This window comes from Solanum verrucosum, unplaced genomic scaffold (assembly GCF_900185275.1).
Source record: "Solanum verrucosum unplaced genomic scaffold, falcon-dt-bn FXZP01000079.1, whole genome shotgun sequence".
Classification (NCBI taxonomy): Eukaryota; Viridiplantae; Streptophyta; class Magnoliopsida; order Solanales; family Solanaceae; genus Solanum; species Solanum verrucosum.
Window position 1 is genome coordinate 3,973,130 of NW_026020368.1, and position 24,882 is coordinate 3,998,011.

Genomic DNA, 24,882 nt, shown 5'->3' on the forward strand with positions numbered 1-24,882 from the left:
TATATTCTATAAATAAGAGCGGTTTAATTAATAATTAAAGTTACTATCTACGTACACCCTGTCATACCCGATTCAATTTGTTGCTAATGATTCTTTCAATTATGTGATCTATTCCCCTTCTATAAACTGATTTGTTTCATCGATTGAATGGACAAGACAAGGTCCAAGCCAGACCCCTAACATGTTAACACCAAAAAAAAATTCATGTTTTTTAAATTTGGTGTTTTCATAATAATTGTAGTTAATAATTAAGGACTATGGAGCTACTAATTCTTGATTGTCATCTGACTTTGTTCTTTAAATTGAATACGCAAGTAAACTTTTGTGTTGCATGCTTAGTCATCTTCCACAAAAAAACAAAGACTCATTAAATCAATGTTATCCAATAAGTAATACTCCATATTAATTGTATCTACTGTTTTAATATTCTTAAGAACCTTAATTTAGAATTAATGCTAGTTAGGTATAAGAGTTTGAATTTGTCAATTTTGTTGCTTCTACATTCGCAGATTAATTAATTTGCGTGTAACACGAAAAAACTTGGTGAGATCTCTATGTTTTAAATTTTCAAAGTCATGCCCCGATTTAAACTCTTTGAAGTTGCGCATAATATTTCATTTGTATATATCATCAACGTGTAAATATCTTTTATACGATCAGATGTATTTTTATAGAAAAGTTATTTATTTTACATATGTGTATGATCAAATTAAGTTAATTAATTATATGCATTTTGTATGTCACCGTCAACTAAATTGTAGACCGTAATTACCACATTTGGAGAAGATCCAAGAAATATAAAGAAGAATTTTTATACTATTAATTAACAAATTGGTAAATATTTATTTATTAACTATATAGATACAAACATTATCAAATGAATATCTCTCTGTACATAATTTACTAACAAATGAATACATTGGAAATCCTCCCAAAAGACAATCCAAAAAGGAGTTATTCCCACAAAATGCAAAGTAAATAATATAAAAATAAAAAAATAAAACAAATAAGACACCATCTTGCTAATATGTCCACTACTTAATTTTACGTCTGCGATATAAATCCTTATTGCCTGCTTACCAGCCACAATTTCTTTTTTTAACATATATGAGACAAATAATGTGAACAAGCTCACACAACGATAACCGTACTAGGTCTTAACATATGACCAACAAAGTGCATTTCATTAATGGGTGGGCAATTACCCGACCCGGAGCCACTATTACCCGGGATATTTGTGCAACCAGATGGTCCAGATGAAGGAACTGGACCTCTTTGAAGAGATTGTAAATTCATCAAATTTTTTTCATGTAACAACCTAGTACCTTTACCTGGTTGGAAAAACATAATTAGGACAATAAGGGTTAAGAATACCAATAAATTGGTTTTTTTAAGATTCTTCATCTTACAATTAAAGAAGAATTAATGTTGTTTTTTTAAAAAAATTAAGGAGAGAGGGAACATATATTTATAGGCAAGGTTTCTTATGGTTTTTGACTATTGACTAGGAAATTCAAGGTTTATTTGTTGGTATTTCGTATTATAAATATATTAGTACGAGATAAAGCTAAGTGGGATTATGTATGTACCACGTAGTTGATGATGATAAAGTTTAGTGCTATGGGTCACGTGAACTTGGTAAATTTTGCTTGGGCTTTGTATGTATGGAAATTTTCGTTGAATAATTATAAAAGTTCGATAGAAAAAACATACTTGCTTTTATCAGGCAATGTATTAATAATTTGAGGTTGTTATTATAAGAATGAATAAATTTTAAATCCTGAGTCCGTGTCGTCATGGTGTCTTCCTACTAGCTTCCGGGAAACATTAATTAGGCTGGCTGCGGCAATTCCTGTTGGGGAAGTTTCTTGGTAATGAACTAGTGGTTTTTGGTAAGATTCAGGCTAGTCTAACCTTTGGACTTTTACACCAAAGTTGAATTTCTGAAGTCGTTATTTAGGCGGCGAAATCAGAAATTATATTAAGGGTGTTTTCGATAAAAAATGTTTGTTCTTGCATATCTCTATTTTTTTTTCAAATTAATCCCGCGGATACATATAATTCAGAAGAATATGTGAGTGATTCATACACAACATCTCTTTCCTTAATCAAGGGTTCGACCAATTGATATGTTTCCACAAATAATTGAAATTCTATTTCTTGATATGTATCCGTCAAACCTTGATCAATGAACCTACAAAATCCTTCAAATTGTATATGATTAAATCCAGGTATTGTAGATATTCCCTCATTTCCATCCCCGAGAATTTTAAATTTCCCATTTAGCAAAAAATCCCACTATTGGTTCATTGCATCTAATTAGATAGATTAGATATTCAAAATTTAATATATATATATGCATATACATGATTTTAATTTATATACAAAACAATGTCTTTATATATACAATATAACTTTTTAATGAAAGATGTTCAACTGACCACTCTTCACTCTATGTAGCTACGCCACTAGACATTCCTAAGGTTAGGTTCACAATAAACCTCCTTTCGAGTTCAATTACACTTTCAAGATATAAATCGTATATTCTATGAGATTATGACTAAACTTCACTCAATTCTCTACCTAAAACAAATCACCGTACGCGATACTTGTGTTTATCACTAGTTACTAATTCCAAATATATAGTTTACTTATCTTAAACCAATTTAACTACAAAAAAACATTTCTAATCCAATCAATTTTGTAATCCCGTCAAAAACAATGTGCACCTGAACCTAATTGATTATTATTGTTGCTCTTTTGTTTACGAGTGCTTAATTCCCACTATAAGTAGCTTATTAAATATTTGGAAAAGGGGCAAAAATTACCCCTGAACTATGCAAAATAGACCATTTATACCCTTTGTTACATTTTAGGAGCAAAAATACCCCGCCGTTATTTCAAGAGATCATAAATACCCCTCAAGAGTTAACACCCAAAATTTTTAATGATGTGGCAAGCCACGTGGACTCATCTCTCCAACTAAGCTACCAACTAGGATTTTCCCTTTCGTTCTTGACCAAATCCTAATTCATCCTCCCAAATTAAACCCTAGTTTTGAGAGAAAAAAATGAATCTTCTCCATCAAAATTTCAAGTAATGTCCGAAGGCTCCATTAATTGAATTGAGAAAGTGAACACTCTTCTTACGTTGGCCTTTGTTGTTGCCGTAATCATATTTTTAGTACCAATAACTGGTCGCTCCACCATTTGTTCCTTCAACATTTTATTTGACAAGAAAATTAGAAGCTAAACGGTAGAAGAAGAAAAATTATATAGAAATGATTATTTTTTCTTGTGTTTTTAGAGTCAAATTTTAACAGTAATCCATAATTTTTCTTGTGTTCACAATGGGTTGTGTTTAAAACGGAAAATCGGTAGTGTTGGCTGAGCAACGATTGGAAAAGTTAATGATTTAATAAAATTGAACCAAAATGGAAGCAGGGATTGTTGATTCCAACAGAGGTATGGTAGGAACTAGAAACAAAGCGCAATGATTAATTCGATGAGTTACGTCGTTAATCGAAAAGAGGTGGCAGACATTCAATTTGATCCGACGGCTATGGTACCGGAGCCAATGCCGGTGCCAACAGTGGTGGAATCAGGAGGTGTAGATGCGGTGGTCTACACATGGAAATCCTAGTTGGCAGCTTAAGTGGAGGGATAAGTCCACATGGCTTGCCACATCATTAAATTTTTTGGGTGTTAACTCTTGAAGGATATTTGTGATCTCTTGGGATAACGGCAGGGGTGTTTTTGATCCTAAAATGTAACGAAGGGTATAAGTAATCTATTTCGCATAGTTCAGGGGCAATTTTGATCCTTTTCTGTTAAATATTTCATGGTCAAAAGACTAAAAGGAGAAAAAGACATAATAACACAGACGAATGGGACCAGAAATTCCAACGATGATGGAAAGAAATGAAGGAGGGAGATGTAAGTTGATTCTTCCAGAGTCGGAGTAGTTGGTTGGTAATTCTCTCAGTGAAAAAGAATGAAGCATCATCCACTTCAGATGCTCTCTACCACAATGGAACCTGCTTCAATCCTCACATTGACAACATCATAAAAACTTGAGATTATACAACTATATATATTATATGTCAAGACCTTACCGATAATGTGCTTATATATATATATATATATATATATTTGACGTCAGGCACCAACTTTTAAAACATCAAAAAGCCAATACGGGTTTTCAAAAGCTAAAAAATATGAGGGCAGAATCACTCTTTACAGAAGGGCAACAACCTCGCCTCCAAACCTAAAGACACATTACGGCAGAGAACAGTCAAATGTTTCGGGACTAAGCTCCCTCATTAAATAGCTAGCTTTCAAAACCCATTTGAAGGCCTAAATACTCTATACCTATTTACACCACACGCCATATTTGAATAATCAGGGGTGTGGTACAGGTAACCAGTATCAGTATGACCATTTCTCATTCCAAGAAAAGATGGATCAGAATGCATCAATTGCCACTGGTCATGAACTAACTGATCAATCTGCCCATTTACAAATTGTGGATTAGGCTGCGGAATCATATTCCTAATACTATTATAAAGGCCTCCAGAATAGTAATGCTGTAGCTCATCGTGATAGCTTCTTGTTCGCTCAAACCTACAAGAGCGTGCTGAGGGACCTAGATCAGTTGCCATGCCAATATCACCCGGATAACTGAACTGATGATTTAGATGGTTGCTATATCTTTGCCAGCCTGAGTTTGGTTCAGAAGCCCTTCCAATTCCATTCTCATCGTTCAGCAAGTCATTGATTATATCAAGATGTGGAAATTCATCTGCCAATACACTCTGGGACTGACAACCAGAAGTGCAGGCAGGAAGCTCAGACGGAAGATGATCATGGGTCCTGCTGTTAACAGGCTTTAACATATCAGATTCCTGGATGTCATTTAAGACGAAAGGATGTGATACTGACCTACTATAACTTGCAGAACTCTCCCATTTCTGTCCATTCCATGAGGTATCCTCATTCGCCATTCCATAAGAAAAGCTTGGTCCAGCAGATCTATGTTCTGTTCTTTCCGGGTCCTCAGGCGACAACATTAGACCAGAAGTCAGTGAAGGTGATTGAGAGTATGGATGTGGTGAATTAACGGCTGAACTTGGAGAATGTGGCTGGCTAAAACCAACCGGGCTTCCAGAAACAAGACTGCCCATAATTGCATTTCTATAGGACTGAGGAACATAACTATGTGTTGCTGGTGAAGGATCAGGACCCAATCGACCAGCTGCACTAACTGAACGAGGCAATAATTGTGTTACCTGAACCATGGAAACAACAGGGGAAGCAGGCCTAGGATCAGTAACTAGAGGAGCACTCAAGGGTCTCGACTGGGCAGGCACTTGTCTAGAGATCGACCTTTCAGCTGTGGCAGAAGTAGTCACTTGTTTAGACAGGGACTTCTCAGTTGAAATTGAAGCAGGCTGTAGCAAGGGCTTCTTCAAGGGTTTTACCTCTACAGCTTTATGAGGATCAGCCTTCAACATCACGGAAGTTTCAGCTGAGACAACCACCGGACCTGATTTATCAGTCAGCTTAGGACTATCTGAAAATGAACTTTTGACCAAGATAGGATCACTAGGGACTGAGATTTTCAAATTTTCCTTTGACTGAACATCAGATACTGTACTTTTTTGAGGGGTTCTAGAAGGAAACTGGACACTGGGCTTCAATATGGAAGATCTCTCTCTATCATCAATTAGATTTCTCTGCTGCAAAACTGCTACTTTCTGCATACAGCAAGAAAACAACGTTGCATGATAATTGTAATTCAAATGTGCACATAATCAAAGCACCTACAGAGTAATCACCCTTGAAGTAGTCAATCAATTGGAAAGGCCGGCATCTCACCATATGCATATAACAAAAAGATGAATATAGTTAACAAGTAACATTCAAAAGCCTATGCAATTAACCAATATTTCAGAAATACATTTTTCTAGATAAATAATATTCCAGAAGAACATCCTTAAAAGACGGGATAGTTTCCACAAGTTTCTTTTTTCCATTTCTTTGTTCATAGTTCTATAAAGAAACATTCGTGGAAGGCAGTGTTTCGGACGACGAAAGGCGACAAGGGTTTGCCTTGCCACAAGGCGAGGCGAGCGGCAAGGCGCTCACCTTTTTGAAGTTCGGCCCAATTAATACCAAAAATATAATAATTTAATTGCATATATAAATAATTGTTAAGAATTCCCACATCGGAAAAGGGATGGGAATTTAGTCTCCTTATATGGACTTGGACAATCCTCCCCTCATAAGCTAGCTTTTGAGGTTGAGTTAGGCTCAAGATCCATCTTCACAAGGTATCAACGCTTTCTTTAGTGAGAAAACAAGAATAATAAGAGAACAAAATTGTTGAATTTTTTTTTCCAGCAAAACCTTCACTGTTCTGCGATTCCGACACTCTCCAGGGGTATTGTGCATATACCAGTACCACCATTACGATTGGAATCCTCACAGGTCGTGTTTTTCAGCCACTTTTCTGGCAGTTCTTTTTTTTCCAGCAACTTTTTCAGGCAAGATGGTAAGCAGTTCTCCAGATCGTCTCCAGTTGTTTTCCAGATTTGTTCTTCAGTTTTTTCCCCAGAATTTACTTTATTTTTGAACACTAATAGATCTGTTTTTTATGTCTCTCAGATCTGATATGTTTAGCACTAAATCTGTGAGTTCCACCAGCCCAAACCATGGCATCACCACAGAACCTTTGACAGGTAGTGCAAACTATTTATCTTGGTCTTCCTCCGTTCAATTATGGTGCAAGGGACAAGGAACACTTGGATACACAAGCCAAGGATAATACTGAAAAAGATAGGGACAAATGGGAGAAGATTGATGCTCCATTGTGTAGTCTTTACGGAAATCCATTGATTCAAAGTTGATGCCATTGTTTCAACCAACCAAACTTGCTTCTTAGTTTGGGAAAAGGCTCCTGGGCTATACACAAATGACACATCCCGTTTTTATAATGTGATTTCTCAGTTGACTAACCTTAAAAAGTAGGACTTGGATATGTCAACTTATCTTGGATAGGTTCAGGTGGTTATGGAGGAATTTAATGAGTTAATGCCCGCTACTCCAAATGTTGAAAAGCAATTAGAGCAGCGTCAAAAGATGTTTCTAATTGTTACATTTGCTGGACTTCCATCTGATCTTGATTCAGTGCGACATCAAATTTTGGCTAGCTCTACCGATCCTGTTGTGGATGACCTGTTTGCTCGATTGTTATGACTAGTTGCACCACCTATGTCGTCTAGTTTCACCTGCATATTCTTCTGTCCTAGCATCTCAGACCGGAAATCGGCATGGGAAACAACGACCAAGATGCTCATTGTAACAAATTGGGTCATACCCGTGAGGTGTGCTACTCTCTACATGGTAAACCAAAGAATGCTCAAACTGAATACACATGTAATCCCACCAATCAATTGTTCTCTTTGTCTGAGGTAGAATACACTGACTTTCTTCAGTATCAAGCGAGTAAGCAGGCATCTTCATCACTAGCTTTTGTTGCCCAAGTTGGTTTTCCTGTTGCTTGTATCTCACAGTCCACCACACTTGGCACTTTGGTTATGGACTCACGTGCTTCTAAACACATTTCTGGTGACAAATCTTTATTGTCTAATATTACACTCTTAGTCCCTTCCCACTGTTACATTAGCTAATGGTTCTAAGACCATGGCAGCTGGAGTCGGTCAAGCCAATCCCTTACGTTCCTTGACTCTAAATAATGTTCTTTTTGTCCCTTTAGCCTCTTGTCAATAAGCCGTTTGGCCAAGACTTTAAATTGTTTCGTCTCATTTTATAGTGACTTCTTTGTCATACAGGACCTCAGTACGGGAAGGATGATTGACGAAGGGCATGAGTCAAATGGACTTTATTATCTCAATTCTCACAAATCCACTACAATTTGTTCAATCTCAGACTCTCCAGATTTAATCCACAGACAATTGGGACACCCTAGTTTATCAAAACTTCAAAAGATGGTACCTAGCTTGTCCATTATCACTACGAAAAATGCGAATAGAAACACCAAACTGATTTTTTATTTCAGCACAGAAAGTTTGAAATATGGAAAATAATTCAGAACGATCTTTCATTAAGAACATCCAAGTGCACCTTGAGTAATCATCAATGAAAGAAACAAAATACTTAAAACCCAATGTAGAACTGACTCTACTAGGGCCCCAAATATCAGAATGAACTAAATGAAAAAGAGACTATGCACGATTAATAGGACTACGTGGAAAAGTAGCTCGGGTGTGCTTCCCCAATTGACATGACTCACAATCTAACTTAGACAATTTGGACAAGCTAGGTACCATCTTTTGAAGTTTGGATAAACTAGGGTGTTCCAATCGTTTGTGGATTAAATCTGGAGAGTCTAAGATTGAACAAACTGTAGTGGATTTGTGAGAATTGAGATAATAAAGTCCATCTGACTCATGCCCTTCGCCAATCATCCTTCCCGTACTGAGGTCCTGTATGACAAATAATTCACTATAAAATGAGATGAAACAATTTAAAGCCTTAGCCAAACGACTTATTGACAAGAGGCTAAAGGGACAACTAGGGACAAAAAGAACATTATTTAGAGTCAAGAAAGGTAAGGGATTGGCTTGACGGACCCTGGCTGCCATGGTCTGAGAACCATTAGCTAATGTAATGAGTGGGAAGGGAATGAGAGTAAGTAATATTATACAATAAAGATTTGTTACCAGAAATGTGGTCAGAAGCACCTTAGTCCATAACCCAAGGGCCAAGCCCGGTGGAGTGTGAGATACAAGCAACAGGATTACCAACTTGGGCAACAGAAGCTATTGATGAAGATGTCTGCCTTACACTAGTGGTATTTGGGAGCTTGTTCCTCTACCTCTAGATAAATCTACAATCGGTTGTTGGTGGGTATATACAGTGAAGGTTGGGCCTGATGGACAGATTGATGCACTTTATGGATATGGCCTGAAGCAGTTTCCTCAAGCATCGCTTGGGAAGTTTAGCATGGTTATTCAGGAGTTTGGCATGGTACGAAGTGAAGCTGATCATTCTGTGTTTAATTGTCACTCTGCTCCAGGTTTGTGCATGTATTTGGTAGTGTATGTTGATGACATAGTTATCCCAAGCAATGATGATGAAGGAATTACCAAAATTGAAACATCACATTTTCCAACACTTTCAGACTAAGGATCTTGGTCGATTGAGGTACTTCTTAGGCATTGAGGTTGCTCAATTCAAATCAAGAATTGCCATTTCACAATGGAAGTATGCACTTGATATTCTTGAAGAGACAGGGATGATAGATTGTAGGCCTATTGATTCTTCAATGGATTCAAATGTTAAGCTCCTACCAGGTTGGGGGAACCTCTTAGCGATCCAGAAAGATATTGAAGGCTGGTAGGAAAGTTGAATTATCTCGCAGTGACTCAACCTGATATTACCTTCTCGATAAGTGTCGTAAGTTAGTTTTTGATCTCTCCTTGTGATAGTCATTGGAATGTAGTTATTTGCATTCTTCGTTACATAAAATCTGCTCCAGGGAAAGGACTTCTTTACGAAGACCGAGGACATGAGAAAATTGTTGGATATTCAGATGCAGATTGGGCAGGGTCACCAGCTGACAGACGATCCACTTCTGGATATTGTGTTCTAGTTGGGGGAAATTTGGTGTCTTGGAAAAGTAAGAAACAAAATGTGGTTGCTAGATCTAGTGCAAAAGCAGAATATCGGGCTATGGCAGTGGCAACATGTGAACTCATATGGATCAAGCAACTACTGAAGGAGTTGAAATTTGGAGATACTAAAGGAATGAAACTTGTGTGCGATAATCAAGCTGCACTTCACATTGCATCGAATCTAGTATTTCACGAGAGGACCAAACACATAGAGATTGATTGTCATTTTGTTAGAGAAAAGGTACTTTGAGGAGACATAGTCACAAGGTTCGTGCGGTCAAGTGATCAGTTTGCAGACATATTCACCATGTCCCTAGCTGGTCCCAAAACAAGTTATATATGTAACAAGCTTGGAACATATAATTTGTATGCACCAGCTTGAGGGGGAATGTTAGAATCCTAGGAATATTCTAATTTCTATAGCATATGTAAATATAGTAGGTAGCTTGATCTCCTCCTAGATATATTCTAGCTTGATTTGTAGTGATTAGGTATTGATTTCCTTTCCTTTTTAGGACATGTATACTTAGCTATTTAAACCCCAATAGCTTGTGGGAATAATCAAGCTAAGTTCTCTCTCAAACTCTTCTCACAATAATCAAAATCTCAATAGCAATAACATATAAGAAAATATTTCAATTCAAAAGCTGAAAATAGATAATACATACTTGGAACTTGAATGAGAAAAAAACAGAACAAAAGTCAAAACAGTGAGAAAAAAAACAGAGGTAGAAGTGACTATGAAGAAGAAGGAGAACGAAATAGAGGAAGAAGAAATCTGAAGAATAAAAGAAGAAATACATATTGGTTGGACTTTGGAGTCGTCGAAAAAAGTCTAGCTAGTCGCTTGAGGAGTCTAGACGAAAATCTCAAAATTACCTTTTAACATTTAATACCCTAAATTGGTCGCCTTTTTTTAAAGAAAATACAAAAGGCAGCCCCTTTCTCGCCTCTTGCATCTCACCTTTGTCGCCATGGCGTCGCCTTTTGACGATCGCCTCGCTACAATGCTAAAATGCGATGAAGGGTTGCCTCGCCTCGCCTCTCGCCATTGGCGATGAGGCGACCGCCTTTCACAACACTGGTGGAAGGAGATGAGCATCTAATGTTCACCACAATGTGCAAAGGAGAGGGTCGTCAAAAAAACTTAGAGGAAACTATCAAAAGAAGGCAGTTTAGAACTAAGAGAAACACATGATTTAGGTGCTTCAACTTGCTGAGTGTTCAGCAACCACACTTACAGGATTATATCCACTCTGTCTGGAGGGGCAAACAAGGAATGGGTACAGGGAGAAGATGAAAACCTTGTTAGTTGCTTGCTGTTCGCACGAAGGAAGTGCAGTAGCCTGACACTCAGATCCTGTTGCCCCACAGCTTACAGATGTATCACTTATCTGACCATCATCTGAAACAACATCCGACGTCTGACCAAGTGTTTCACTAGCCCAATCAGCTGCCTTACAAGTTGACCTTCTTCGTTCATTTCTCCCTCTAAAAGGTTGAAGTACTAGGAATTATAAGTAAAGACAAACATTTTAAAAGATATTTAAACGGAAGCAGAAAACCTTACCTGCTAGGTAATTTCTGGTTTTTCTGGATCAAAGGAAAACCTCTGTGGGTTCCATTAATAACTACTGAAACAATTGAGTCAGTGGAACACGTTGATGAACTATCATCCATCATGGAAGGACTTATCCTTCCTGCTATCACATTCTGCGAAGCTGAAAGGCCAATTAACCTGCTGCAACCAGCTTCCACAGATGGATGCACCTCTGAGCTATCAGTATCCCAGTTGACAGGACTTGCATTTCTGTCTTCTGAATCAGGATGAATTATGGAGTCTATAGAATCAGAAATATCAGAAACCTCTTCCAGTACATCTGATTTACCAAGTACTTGTCCTGGCACCTCAGCCATGTACTCATTTCCTTCACCAATGGGACCATCAACTTCAGTCTTATCATGCACCATAACATCAGGTTTTTCATCCCTCTCCTTATCCTTTGCTTTCCGGATATTCCGCTTCTGTTTAGACTGAAGTACAAAGTAAGCAACTAAACGCGATAAAATTTTACTGTACTCAATGTGTTGTTAAATGAAAATAAGTGATTTTCAACATTAAGTTTGCTTGTATGTAGCATGCATTTGAGTATTTTCTAGCAAATAATCACTTTTCTGCATAATCAGTTTCTGACTGGTCAAGCAACAAATGAAATCTCTAAATAACACAAAAGGCGAAGCAATAAGACAGTGATGTGAGCAATTACATTGTATAGCACCAGAACCTACAAATGATCTTGCTAATCAAAATTAAAAAAATAAATTTGCACCAAGGATAAATACCCAGGGTCATACATGAAAGAGCTCCTTAGTACAGCATTCCATATACACTTTCTAAAAAAATTCCAATTGAAGCATTTTGCTTATCCTTTTCTGGATAAGTTATGGATCATCTTTCTTAACCTCAATGACATCAAGGGGCTTGTGTGCTACATTGTGCAAGAGCGCTATATATGTATATATATATATATATATAACAATTGTCCTTCCTTCAGAAGGTAGGGTTAAGGCTGCACACACCACCCTCCTTAGACCCAACTTGTAGGATTACACTGAGTATGTTGTTGTAATTCTTGACCTACTCAGTTGGCGAGAGTGATTTTATCGCATGCTAAACTCAACATAGGGATTCTATCCATTTGTGACAGGTCATTAATGCAAACTAATGATAGAATACTTAGTTTTGTATACTAAACCTCCCATTAAAAAACAGCCAACAAAATCCAGGGGAACTTTTTTTTCCTGTGTGTGTGTATGGGGGGAGGGGGGTAACTCTTGCTTTTCTCTCTATTGGGTATGTTAGTCTCACTCTCTGCTCAGTAAGTACGTCTGCTATGAACCTAGTAGCATCTGAGCCACCAGCAACAGAAACTGACCTAGTATCATCACTTTCAGATGTGCCGATTAATTGTATAATTAATGAATCTGATTCTTCATGCAATTTTTGTAATGAAACTCAATGCAAATCAATACCTGTTTTTTCTTTGACTTCTTTTCCTTCTCAGATGCTCGTTTAGCTTTCTTCTCAATTTCAGCCAGCCAAGCAGCCTCTTCACGGATGAGTTCCTCTTGCCTCTTTAATGCAACAGCTTCCTTATATGCAACCTCTATTTTACTGCAGAATGTAAGCAATTAAGTGACTGTTAACTATTAAAAGCTGTAGTCAATAACAAAATACCACTAGCCAAAGGAAGCAGCAAAACTCATAACTTGTAACTAGAAGAAACAAACAACATCTCCCCTCTCTGATGCAGAAAATGCAGTTAATAATGCAAGGGGCGCCAACCTATTCTGCTGGTAAAACTAATAATCCACCACAACAATCTATTAATGTAATATGAAGATCAAGCTCACTCAGAGAGAGATATGCAGAGTCAAATTCAATGCAATCTCAGTTATGTCATATAACATGAGCACTCGCTCTCCTTTCCTTGCAGATCCATAAAGACCTGGAAATAGTTTCTTCATTGCCTCGCAGTTAAATGACAAAGAAAAGGCAAATAAGTCATTTAAAAATTTACCTGAAAATATGCGCAAGGACAAATATTTCAATAGTTCGCCGACCTAGTTCAGTTAAGCGCCTCTCATCACGCTGAATGGGATCTCTGTTCGTGTCCTCTCCAGAAGCGGCATCCTAAAATGAAAAAGTAATGGTAAAAGTAACTTAAAAGCTAGTGATGCAATTAACACTAGAATTGTTAGACATTTTTTGAAAGGGCTATAATTGTTGGACATATTTGCATAGAGTTTCAAGAATGCAATTATGCAACTCACCTTTGTACGGTTCTGAGGACCTTTCTCATCCTTCGGAGGCAACGGCTCCAAAACAGCCCTCTCAAGCAAAAGCAAGACATCATCCACCAAGACAAACATGTCTTTCTCCAGGTAAACAATAGGAACTGTTTGTTCCACTGCATCTAAATGTTTCCCTTTACCTGTCTGTCCATTACTCTGGTCTACCAGAGCTTTAAGCCCACTGTACAACGAATCCATCACAAGAGTAGACGTAACCTCTTTTTCTATGAAGAAGTTCTTGACCACCATTTTCAAAATCCGATCTGATTTCTCTCTGGACATGCGGCGTCTAGAATTTTGGTCTATTCCCAGCCAAAAAGCACAGAAACTGAAACACCATCATACATAAGCAGTCAGTAAGTTTAGCACGGAGATTTAAGAATTAACACAATTCAGACCATAAATGACATTAGGCAGTGACCAACAGAAGGCAAGAGGAACAAAACCTTATCAACATATATCTTATATATGAGTATGAGTCAGTAGCCACCAATAATATAGCTAAAATATTACAGAGCAAAAACATAGAAAAAGAAGCTAGAAGCTATCACACCAATAATCTCCAAAACATGGAAAACAGCTAAGAAAATTTGCATCCTACCTCGACCATCTAGCTTTATCCCCTATTAGTTTCCCAAGCTTTCCTCGTCGCTCTTCCACAAAACGACGGCAAGTTTGCTCAACATTCGTTAAATACACCCTAACAAGTTCTCGCCGATATTGACAATCAAGGCTATGGAAAGGACGCTCTGCTTTCTCCCTACAAATAAAAAACATAGGTCAAAATGGTTAGCATCACAAATATCTCCGTAGAATCTGATAATCACTGTTTAAGATCCATAAAAACATGTAACAACTCATGAGCTCAAGACTAGATACATAAGAAGACAGCAATTTTTTTTTATATGAAATGGAATTTTATGCTCAAAGAGAAGAATACAGAGGAGGATTGGACATCCACAAGCTGATTAGAAAAGTTAAACCGAAAAATTAAAATAAATAGAGGCCTCCAACTAAAGATATTATTTCCTTGGTCTACATTCATTTAAGTTACTATTTGGTTCATACTTAATACTAGGCAATAAGGGTACTTCTAAAAATTCATCCTGTCCATGTTGAAACCAATGTCTAAGTTGACACTCATTAGATATACATCAGAAAAAGGTGTTATAGACTAAACAGTGTAAAACTACCTATATGAATAGACCCCCATTTATTCATTAAATGGGAAAACCAAACTATATAGAGGAAAGAGTCGAGATAAACCTGATGACTTGAACTTGAGCTTTGATAATGAGGGTATCAGAATCAAGAAATCCATCTACAACTTTGGAAAGGTCCATAAATTTTTTCCATCCCCAATCATGTTCTTTCTTCCAGAAACGATGCAATGTATCTGCAGAAAAATTTGCAACTGCATATTAATGTGATAGGAGGGAACCAAGAAGTCCATCACACAAGCAATGTCTAATAAATTCACCTGAATACTTGGACTTCTTCGGATCTTTGTTAACCACAGCTATAGTAAATTGTGCAAAATGACTCCAGCCTGTTATTATGAAGATAGAATGGAAAAACATCAGCTTAGCTAAAGCATCATTTTCAAAATTTCTGTGACAGACACTATCAGCATTATCATACCTGGAAGAAGCATGTCATGATTAGCCACACAAAGAAACAAAGAGAGATGATTGCAGACATCACATCCCTGAGGATAAATCAAAACGTACCTGCATCCAACAGTTGGATAAGAGAACTTTATTAGTAACTTCTTAATTTATAAAATGATAACTGTCATTCGATGAGAGGAGAAACAAGCATATAAGAATACAGAAGATGCTACTGTTATTCCTGCCAATTGGCAATGTCGACTAAAAGTTACAAAAGTAGCAAAATGGATCACAGAACTAAACTCTTAAGTCAATTCTCACAAAGACAAAACTACACATATTACTTTATATTAGTATAACAAGAGCATGGTAGTCAGCACTTAAAGAGTATTTTTGTGTCAACAAAGAGAAGGAGAGGGGGCACGTCATATATGAATCATTCAATTGTGTCCGTACAGGTCAAGGGGAAATAAAAGGGTTTACTTCATTGTTTTTATCCATTTACAACTTGAAAAAGATGAAGTGGAGGAGTTACACAGCTTTCCTCTCCAATTTCTAGACTAAAAAAGAAACACAACCCTTACATCTCCCCTTTGTGTAAAGGAATAAAGAGGAATGCACATAAAGCTTTTCAGCAACTCTCTGCTCTTTACCTCTTAAAAGAGAAAGCCAAATAGGAAAGATAGAAAAGACTAAGTGGTCCTATGACCATGTAGAATATCTTCAACATAATAAAAACATAAGTAAAAGAGTTTAGTCAATTAACAGTTGAATGCCACAAACATAGATCAGCAGCTGATGCATGATTTTTCCAAATCAATACAACTGCATGGGAAGTGGGAAACACATCTGGCTATACCTTCTAAGCATTTAAAAGACGAGATCATAGAGTCAATTCCACGTGTATATTTCACAAGACAATTCTTCCCAAAGAAATAATACCATTTGTAGCCGCCAACCTCAAAAGTATTACTCCGAAGTTCTCTCTTGTTAATTTGTGAAAACTTATCAATCTTCCAGGTATATTTTCCAAATAGCTCAACCGGTTTAGGTCCTGAGAGACAATAGAAAAGGTTAAGAAAATAAATAAAGCGAAGGGTTTTAAATAAGGCACATAAAATAGGGAACAAGTAGTAAACTGGTGAAGTAAATGGAAGAAACTTCATCTTAGAAACAGGTAGTTGTCTCTCTGAAAGTTAGCGCAGAGGCTAACACTACCAAAATCAACATATGTTCCACATATCCAATTGAGATAATACATAATGACCCCCTCAAACTATAACATTATTTCAAAGAGACATTGAAACATTGCTAAGGTTTAGTACCCCCTTATTCTTGTTTGATCTGTATTTATCACCACCTTATGAGCCCAGGCGGGGCATAGAGTGTATTTCACTCTCCAACAGTGAGTGAGATAAGCAAAAAAAAACAACTATTTGTTAAAAAAATTCCAGCATTTTTTTTATATATTTTTTATTAGAAATATCCTTTTTTAACTTTATCTATTTCATTTAACTTTTTCAATTCTTTCTTTTTCTTTTTCGATACAGAAGACCCAATTTGGTTTCGGAATTGTGCATCTCATTATCTTCTTGTTGACTTGAGTGAATATGGTTCTCGCCCATCCTCTTATCATTTTTTTCCTAATCTTCTTGCTTCTCTTTTTTTTTTTTTTACCTTTTCTACCTTCTGCTCTGTTTCTTCGAGGTTTTTTTTTCGTGAACCTATTCTCTAATCCATCATTTCTCTTTGTTTTTTCCTATGGTTTTTGTTATGGAGTTCTGTAGTGAGTTAATTAAGGAACTTCAATTCATCATATTGCAGTAAAAGTGTACTATTAAACTTCATCCTGATGGAGTTACGATGCATCATTTTGTAATGGGGTAAGGAGCTGGAGATGGTGGTGATTTTTAATTTTCAAAGTATAATTTGGCAGTGATTTTGATTTTCGATGTTAATTTTGATTTGGTGGTAGAACCAGTGGGGAGGTGGTATTATGGCAGTGGTGGTGATGGTAGCTACGCCGGAGGATGGCCAGCGATGAGCAACAAAGGGTTGGGATTACAAGCATACGATGAAGATTGAAGAAGGAAAGAGAAAAGAAGATATAAGGAAAATAAAACAAGAAAAAACATTAATTAAAATACAGATTAGATAATTAAATAAATTTGACACGTGGCAAGCAATAATTGGTGCATAATTTGCACTTCTTTTCTTATATGTAAGGTTGACTGGAAAATGGGGTATTTATACCACTTTTAAATAGCTCAAGGGGTACTAGGACCCTCGCAAAGTTCCAATGTCTCTTTGAAAAAAGTGTTATAACTGGAGGGGATAATTATGTACTAATGTACTATCTCTATACCAATTAATGATGATATCTTTCCCACAGGGAATTATCCAAGTATACTTTAAGCATATCTAATAGGTAAAAATACCACATGCTATTTGCAATTTACTTCTTATGTAGAAACTAAGAGAACAGAAGAGATATACTGATACTTTATGGTATAATGAATGAATACAATATCCATATATTATAGGTGTCAACACAATACATATAATATTAGTCCATTGCGGGACAATCTTATCTCAAAACATGAAACTTGAAGCACTTAACACCTATATTGCTAAGACTCTTCAAGAATATCGTCGGGTGCATGTCAATCCTCCAAAAGTAGTGCATTTATGGAGGATCCTACACGGATGTAGCAACACTTTTGGCGAGTCCGAACAACATAGCTTAACACTTCACCATATCAGTTAACACTCATATTCAAGAAACTAATTCAGTTTTTTTTTTTTTTGAAAATACCGAGAGTAAATAGTCCCCAAAATGATAGCCAAAGAGCTTACCATGAAAACAATCGCGCGCTTCAATCCCAAATAAATGGGTTATATGAATCATCTACATCCATCTTGCTTTATTTACACCCATTTCATTCCAATACTAAATAATTTGTCTTATAACTTAAGAGTTGGCCTAGACATGCCCATTTTTATTATAACCATGGTGTCCAGCAAAATTTCGCACCTCGACTAACTCTACGGGATACCTGTCCACCTCCCACCGGCAACAGGTACCAAACAACTCTATCCACAAGGCTAGAAAAGATGGGAAGAATCACCTAGTGTTTTTTGTCTCTGCTAGGATTTGAACCTGAGACCTCATGACTCTAAATCACTTCATTGACCACTAGGTCACACCCTTGGGTGCCATTGCCATTGTTTAAAAAACGAGAAAAAAGAAAAATTAGGAGCTCTAAATGAAGAGATTTCTAAGGCCTCATTTTGTTTTTATTAAGATTAAGATATTTAAATCTGAATACACATCTGAAATATTAAGATGTTCATTAAGCATTAGATGTGTCTAAACCCAAATACATATCTGAATATTAAGATGTGCATTAAGATTAAGATTTGTGAATCTAATTACACATTTGGATATTAAGATGTTGTATTAAGGATTAAATACTAATTAATTAAGATTTGTTTGTTTTTTTAACACTAAAATGTATAAACGGTCGTTATTCAAAGATTACCAATTATAAAATTCAATAAACACTAAATTAATCTAATACTATATGTCAATTGGGGATGATGTTAGCTAATAGTAAGTTATGGGTAGTAGCTAATGGCGATGGTGGTGGGGAGTAGAGTTTGATGCTAGTAGCTGGTGATAGTGGATGATGTAATAGTTGTGGTTGTGGTGAATAATGACGGTGGTTGTCATAAATAACGTGGTGATTGATGGTTGTGATTGTCCGTGGCGACGGGTGGTTGGTGACTTGGTGGTGATGATAGTAAATGATAGCTAGTGGCAGTGACAGTTGATTGTAGTGATTGACAACGATGGTAATTGTGGATGAGGGTGGCAGTACATAGGGCTGGGCATGATATTGTTAAAATCGAAAAAACCGACCAAACCGATTTTTTTTAAATTTCGGTTTCGGTTTCGATTTTCAATATTTCAGTTTTTCGGTTCGGTTTTCGGTTTTTAGCTTAAAAAAATCGGTTAACCGAAATAACCGAAATTATATATATCTATTCTTTACCCCCTTCATTTAATCTTTGCCCATGCCCATTGCCCAGCCGGCCCATAGCTGATAGCCCACAACCTTAATTAAAATACTGATCTCTCCCCATGCCCAGCCCAAATTCCAATCAGAATTCAGAAATCCCTAAATTGATTTCCCTAACACAGACCAAACTCTCATCTCTCAACTCTCGTCTCAGTTACGACTTACGTACGCAGCAGCTCCGAGCTCGTCTCTCAACTCTCATCAGTCATCTCTCATCTCTTGTGCTCGCGACTCAAAAGTCGAAGGTCAGTGCTCACTGTCCATGAGAAGTTATTTTGAAAAAGAAATGTAAGAACCTAAAATAGATGTATCCGGAATATAAAATTTTCAGTGTAATGCTTCTTTTGCTAATGACATTGATGTAATGTTGGAGTTTTTGGAATCCCTGCAGTTTTAAGAGACTCATACGATCATACCCAGCAAACTGTCTTTTACTAGTGCAGTAGTGGCCAAGGAGAAGTATTTGACTATGTTCAAGGAGAAGCCTCTGTTTTGACCTCTCCAACAGTTCTCTGACCCTCATAACCACATTATCCATGTCATGAAAGAAGGTTATCGTGCTCTCCAGCATGTTTTAACGGCCAAGAAACAACTTGAATGGTTGAGAGTTGAGACTTGGTGAAACAGATTAAGGCTAAGAAAGTCAGATTTTGATCAGTTTATAATCAAGCCAGCAGAAAATTGTCCAGATGCCACAGCCCACAGGCCACGTTAATTAAATTTGGTTAAGCCGAAAATCAAACCGAAATTGTAATAACCGAACTGAACCGAACCGAATTTATTTCAGTTTGGTTTGGTTTCATATTTTTGCCAAACCAAAAGTTACAAACCGAACTGAACGCCCAGCCCTAGCAGTACATAGTTGATAATGATGGGCGGCAACAACGATACTTGATGATGGTGGACGGTGGTGGTAGCAGTAAATTGATGGAATTCGTGAACGATCATTTTTATAGAAATTTTAAAATAGAAATCTTGATGATACTAAAACTTTGTTACATATCTTATCATTCGGATCTATTCAAACCAATTAAGTGATTGAAACATTTAAAAAAAACACTTAATGATTAAGATTTGAATGACTAAGATTCAAACCTAAAAAACAAATAAACTTAATGACAGAGACCTAAATAATTAAGATTAAGACCTTCATTAAGTGCAAACAAATGAGACATAAATCTCACACTTATCCATATGTTGCCATACACGCAACGTAATAATTTTAAATATTAGTCCCAACTAGTTGGTCTCATTTATATGGAACTTTTTGCTTCCACAAATCTTGTTTTTAGGGAATCTGAATCAAATCTCGAGAATCTGTCAAAGAGTTGCCGAAAAATTTAGATCACCACATTCTTGCCAGATAAGTTTGATAACCAGAATCTGTAAGCAAAAGCTCCCATATTGGAACCTAGTCGCAAGCAAAGACTGAAGTAGCAGTCGAAAAGAGATGTGTGCTACAAAGGTTACCAAAAAGAGTCAGGTTGCCACTGCACAATCACCAGAAAAGGTGTTTGTCAACAACAAAATTCAATCCTAATGGTCCAGCTTATCATAATCAAGTTCAAATCTCCCGCAGCCTATGAGCTCTCAGCATAAAAAAATCTCATTTCCCACAAATGCATCTTAATGGAAACAATATAGCAATACTTCAAGAGCGAAACAAATAGTACCAAATCAAACAACATAAAACTACTCCCTCATCTGTCAAGGATCAAAAAGAATTTCTAAGGATAGTTGGCAAAAAAACAAAAACGAGAAACATCATACCACCATCATCGTCGTCATCACTGTCCCAGTATGGAGGTGATGTTGACGGAGTTCCATTTTCCATCTGCTCACAGTACCTCCATTCCGCCAATGTTTCACTAGATTGGCACCGCTGCTGCCCCTTTGACACTTCCTCCAGAGACTTCCCTATTCCTGCCTCCTCACTTGCACTTGAAGCCATTTCTCACTCCACCAACTTCACCTGTTTTCATTAAAACAAGTTAAACTCCACTACAAATTAACTAATCTTTACACAAAAATTCTAAAGCTTCCGCTTACATTTACGCAAAATTCAATTCATAAGCAAAAAGAGCAATGCAATATACAGACCACGATAAATGATCTTATTATCTAATAAAATCAGTCACCCTCATTGTATTAGCACTAAAAATGCTAACATCTAGCAAATGCTGAGTTCAATTTTCAAACCCCTACGGAAATTCATATTCATCAATGACTGAACATCACCTAAAATTCCTCAAACTGAACATCCACATTAAAAACACCTTCTGAGTTCTGATAACCCTACTCACATTAATCTATCCATAAAATTATAGACATTCCAAACTCAATCAATAGAATAACCAAACCCCATAAGTTAAAACACAATTAACGAGTAAGGAAAGAAACCCCTCATTCCAAAAAGGATCAGAAATTAAAAAACCTAATTATCCACATCAAGCAGAAGACTAAACCTAAACCTAAACCTAAATCTAAACCGAAAGCAAGCAAAACAAAGCCGAAAGATAAAACAAAGATGAGCAAATTGGGAATTACTGAAAACAACAAAATCAGAAGCGTACATCGAAGGGAAAAAAGGACCTGAATTAAAAAAAGAGAGGTGTGTCAATGGCGGAATGGCAGCTAAGGAGAAAGTGAGGAGGGATTGCAGAGGTTGAAGAAGCAGCAGGACAGAGGCGGAAATATATATATATATAAATATATATATGACAATGTGAATTTATTTGTGTCTTTTATAAATATGTGCATATTTGGTCAAGAGTTACAGGGCTGGTACGATGTATAAAAATAATATTGAATATGACTTGGTAAAATTTTGTTATATTTGTATAAATTATGTCAAGATTATTTTTGATGCAGTATTTGATTTAGTGTATTAAAGTAATATGCATTACATAATTTGAATAAAAATATTATTTATAAAATATCTTTCATAAATATGGTAAAAACTAAAAAGGATGTTAGAACAATTTTGAAGGACAATTATGTTTTTAATCATGCTAATGCATACATTAAAATCTCTTATATTGCTAATACCATGAGTTTCTCATGTATTAGTTAGTTATATACATAGCATAATTAAATAAAATATATAATTAATAGGTGCATTAATTATATATAGGTTACAAAAGTATATAATAGGTGCATTAAGCTAGTAGCCGACATATGAATTCGGTCAAATCCACTAGATATTACTTAAATATTATTAATAAATTTATTAAATATGCATTAATATTAAATTAGTATTCAATTATTATTATTAAAATAGTTATAATAAAATTCAGAACTCATAAAGTTAAATTTCTAAAATAACCTCTGTTAATAATATACGCATAGTTAATATATACATTATTTTTTAACACATCCTACTAACAAACCCTTAATTACATAGCAATAATCAATTGTAAACATGGTATATTTTTAATTATTTATTAATTTTAGCATATTATCAATAATAATTTATTATGCCAATAGTGTAAAAAAAGGGTTTCTTAATATATATATATATATATATATATATATAGTAACTGGTATTAAAAAAAATGACTACATTAAATTGAGAGATCGGAGTTAATTATATATTATTCTAATTGTAATCTCTTAATTTTGATAAACAAAAAAGTTATCGAATTTGGAATTAAGGTATAATAGTAATTATTGTTACTATTCTTGGCTTGACATAGTCAATTTATAAAATTTTATATGTATAGATTTTGATTTATTTTTAAAAAAGGAAGAGATAGATATATAACATTTCTAAAATCGAATTGCATTACCTGCTCTACTCTAAAACTATGTCATCTTTTAATGGAATAAATAATATTTGATTGTTTTTCTAATTTCTTTTAATCTAAGATATGTACATATAATATTTGTCAATAATGTTGAAGAAGAAGGAAGTTGACGATTGGAACATGTCAAAGGAACAGGTCCAACGAAGCTGACTGACGAGTTTCCAGCACTGCTCTAGAATTAGAGTCGCACTAGGATTAAACTACTTATATTAATTAGGATTATATTATGACTAGAATTATATTATGATTAGGATTATATTATGACTAGGATTAGATTATTTATAATTACATTATTATTATTATTATTATTATAGTAGTAATAGGTATTGTAGTAGGACTCTAAGTATAGTTAACTTAAGACTCTACAATTCTCTCCCTATATAAGGAGGTTGTAACTCAACATTATTTTCATCAATACAATCCTTGATTTCTCTAATCCTAGACGTGAGATTTCTACATGGAATTAGAGCATAAAAGCTCTTCCGCTCTCTGAGTATTGATCACAAAAAAAAAAAGCACCACACGTTCTTAAAATTGTTATGACCCATTCTACCAATACTATGTCGACCTCCTCACTTCACCAGCTTATTGTCGCTTGCTCCATTAAATCTAACCCAACAAACTACACACAAATATCCCAATTGATTCACGTGATGAAACAAACATATCTCATCACAGAGAGTGAACCAAGTAAAAACAGTTGTTCCACTGGACAAACTGTTGGGAAAGTTGTAGAGGTCGAGAAGGATTCAAAAGATAGTGACACCATTGTTGATTGGAAGGAGAAAGATGTGTTACTAAGGAGTTGGATTTCAAGCACTTTGACCGAAAAAAGCATGCACCTAATTGTGGGCTGCTCAACTACCAAGGAGATGTGGGAATGCTTGAAAAAAGCTTATATTCAAGCAACAAAAGTAATTTATTTTGCTAGAGGTTTAGATCTAAAATACAAGACCTTTGTCATATTAGGTAAGGTACCATATTCCACTCTTAATCAATTTGTTTATGCTCTCACGAGTTTTGATATAAGGGAAGATGAAGAAGAGGTGCCACAACAAAACCACAACATGGTATTATCTGCTAAAAAAGGCAGGGGAAGAGGAAACAACAAAATTAACTCCAGTGAAACAGGTTTCAAGCCTGCTAGATAGGGAATAGGTTCGAAGAACAATCAATATGGACTAGGTTCTCTGAACAATAAAAGCTCTCAAAGTGAAAATAAGGAGAGGAATAATATTGAGTCATGTCAAATTTGTGGTAAGAATAATCATACTGCTCTTAAGTGTTTTTACTGGTGGAACTACTCGTATCAATATGCAGATGAACTATCACAAGCAACGACTAGACATCACATTCATACCGAAGCATTGACAAAACAAGTTTTTGCTGGGTTTTCAAAGTTTTTTTTGCTGTGTATTCGAATCAAGCTAGGAGTAACTGTTCCCTCTACTCACTAGCTTGAGGGGAAGTGTTGAAGAAGAAGGAAGCTGACGATTGGAACATGTCAAAGGAACAGGTCCAACGAAACTTATTGACGAGTTTCCAGCACTGCTCTAGAATTAGAGTCGCACTAGGATTAGACTATTTATATTAATTAGGATTATATTATGACTATAATTATATTATGATTAGGATTATATTACGACTAGGATTAGATTATTTATAATAACATTATTATTATTATTATAGTAGTAGTAATAGGTATTGCAGGAGGACTCTAAGTATAGTTAACTTAGGACTCTACAATTCTCTCCCTATATAAGGAGATTGTAACTCAACATTATTTTCATCAATACAATCCTTGATTTCTCTAATACTAGACGTGAGATTTC

General features: G+C 35.8%; 1 protein-coding gene across 7 annotated transcripts in view; it reads right to left on the reverse strand.

The window, feature by feature from the left end:
• Window positions 1–4,195: 4,195 nt before the first annotated feature.
• The window catches only part of LOC125838146 (TNF receptor-associated factor homolog 1a-like), a 31,272-nt gene continuing 10,585 nt past the window's right edge, over window positions 4,196–24,882 (reverse strand). For 2 of the 7 annotated variants that reach the window (XM_049517205.1, XM_049517207.1), the window contains exons 3-14: window positions 21,015–21,050; window positions 16,105–16,216; window positions 15,194–15,282; window positions 15,033–15,101; window positions 14,819–14,948; window positions 14,154–14,312; window positions 13,532–13,880; window positions 13,279–13,391; window positions 12,731–12,872; window positions 11,268–11,731; window positions 11,002–11,188; window positions 4,196–5,755 (exon numbers count right to left, since the gene is read on the reverse strand). In XM_049517205.1, coding sequence (XP_049373162.1) covers window positions 4,337–5,755; window positions 11,002–11,188; window positions 11,268–11,731; window positions 12,731–12,872; window positions 13,279–13,391; window positions 13,532–13,880; window positions 14,154–14,312; window positions 14,819–14,948; window positions 15,033–15,101; window positions 15,194–15,282; window positions 16,105–16,216; window positions 21,015–21,050 — 3,269 coding nt within the window. In that variant the 3' untranslated portion in view covers window positions 4,196–4,336. Of the gene's footprint in view, window positions 5,756–11,001; window positions 11,189–11,267; window positions 11,732–12,730; window positions 12,873–13,278; window positions 13,392–13,531; window positions 13,881–14,153; window positions 14,313–14,818; window positions 14,949–15,032; window positions 15,102–15,193; window positions 15,283–16,104; window positions 16,217–21,014; window positions 21,217–21,791; window positions 21,812–21,836; window positions 21,938–24,882 lie in introns of those variants that run through there. The other 5 variants (XM_049517208.1, XM_049517204.1, XM_049517202.1 and 2 more) reach the window with 5 other exon arrangements.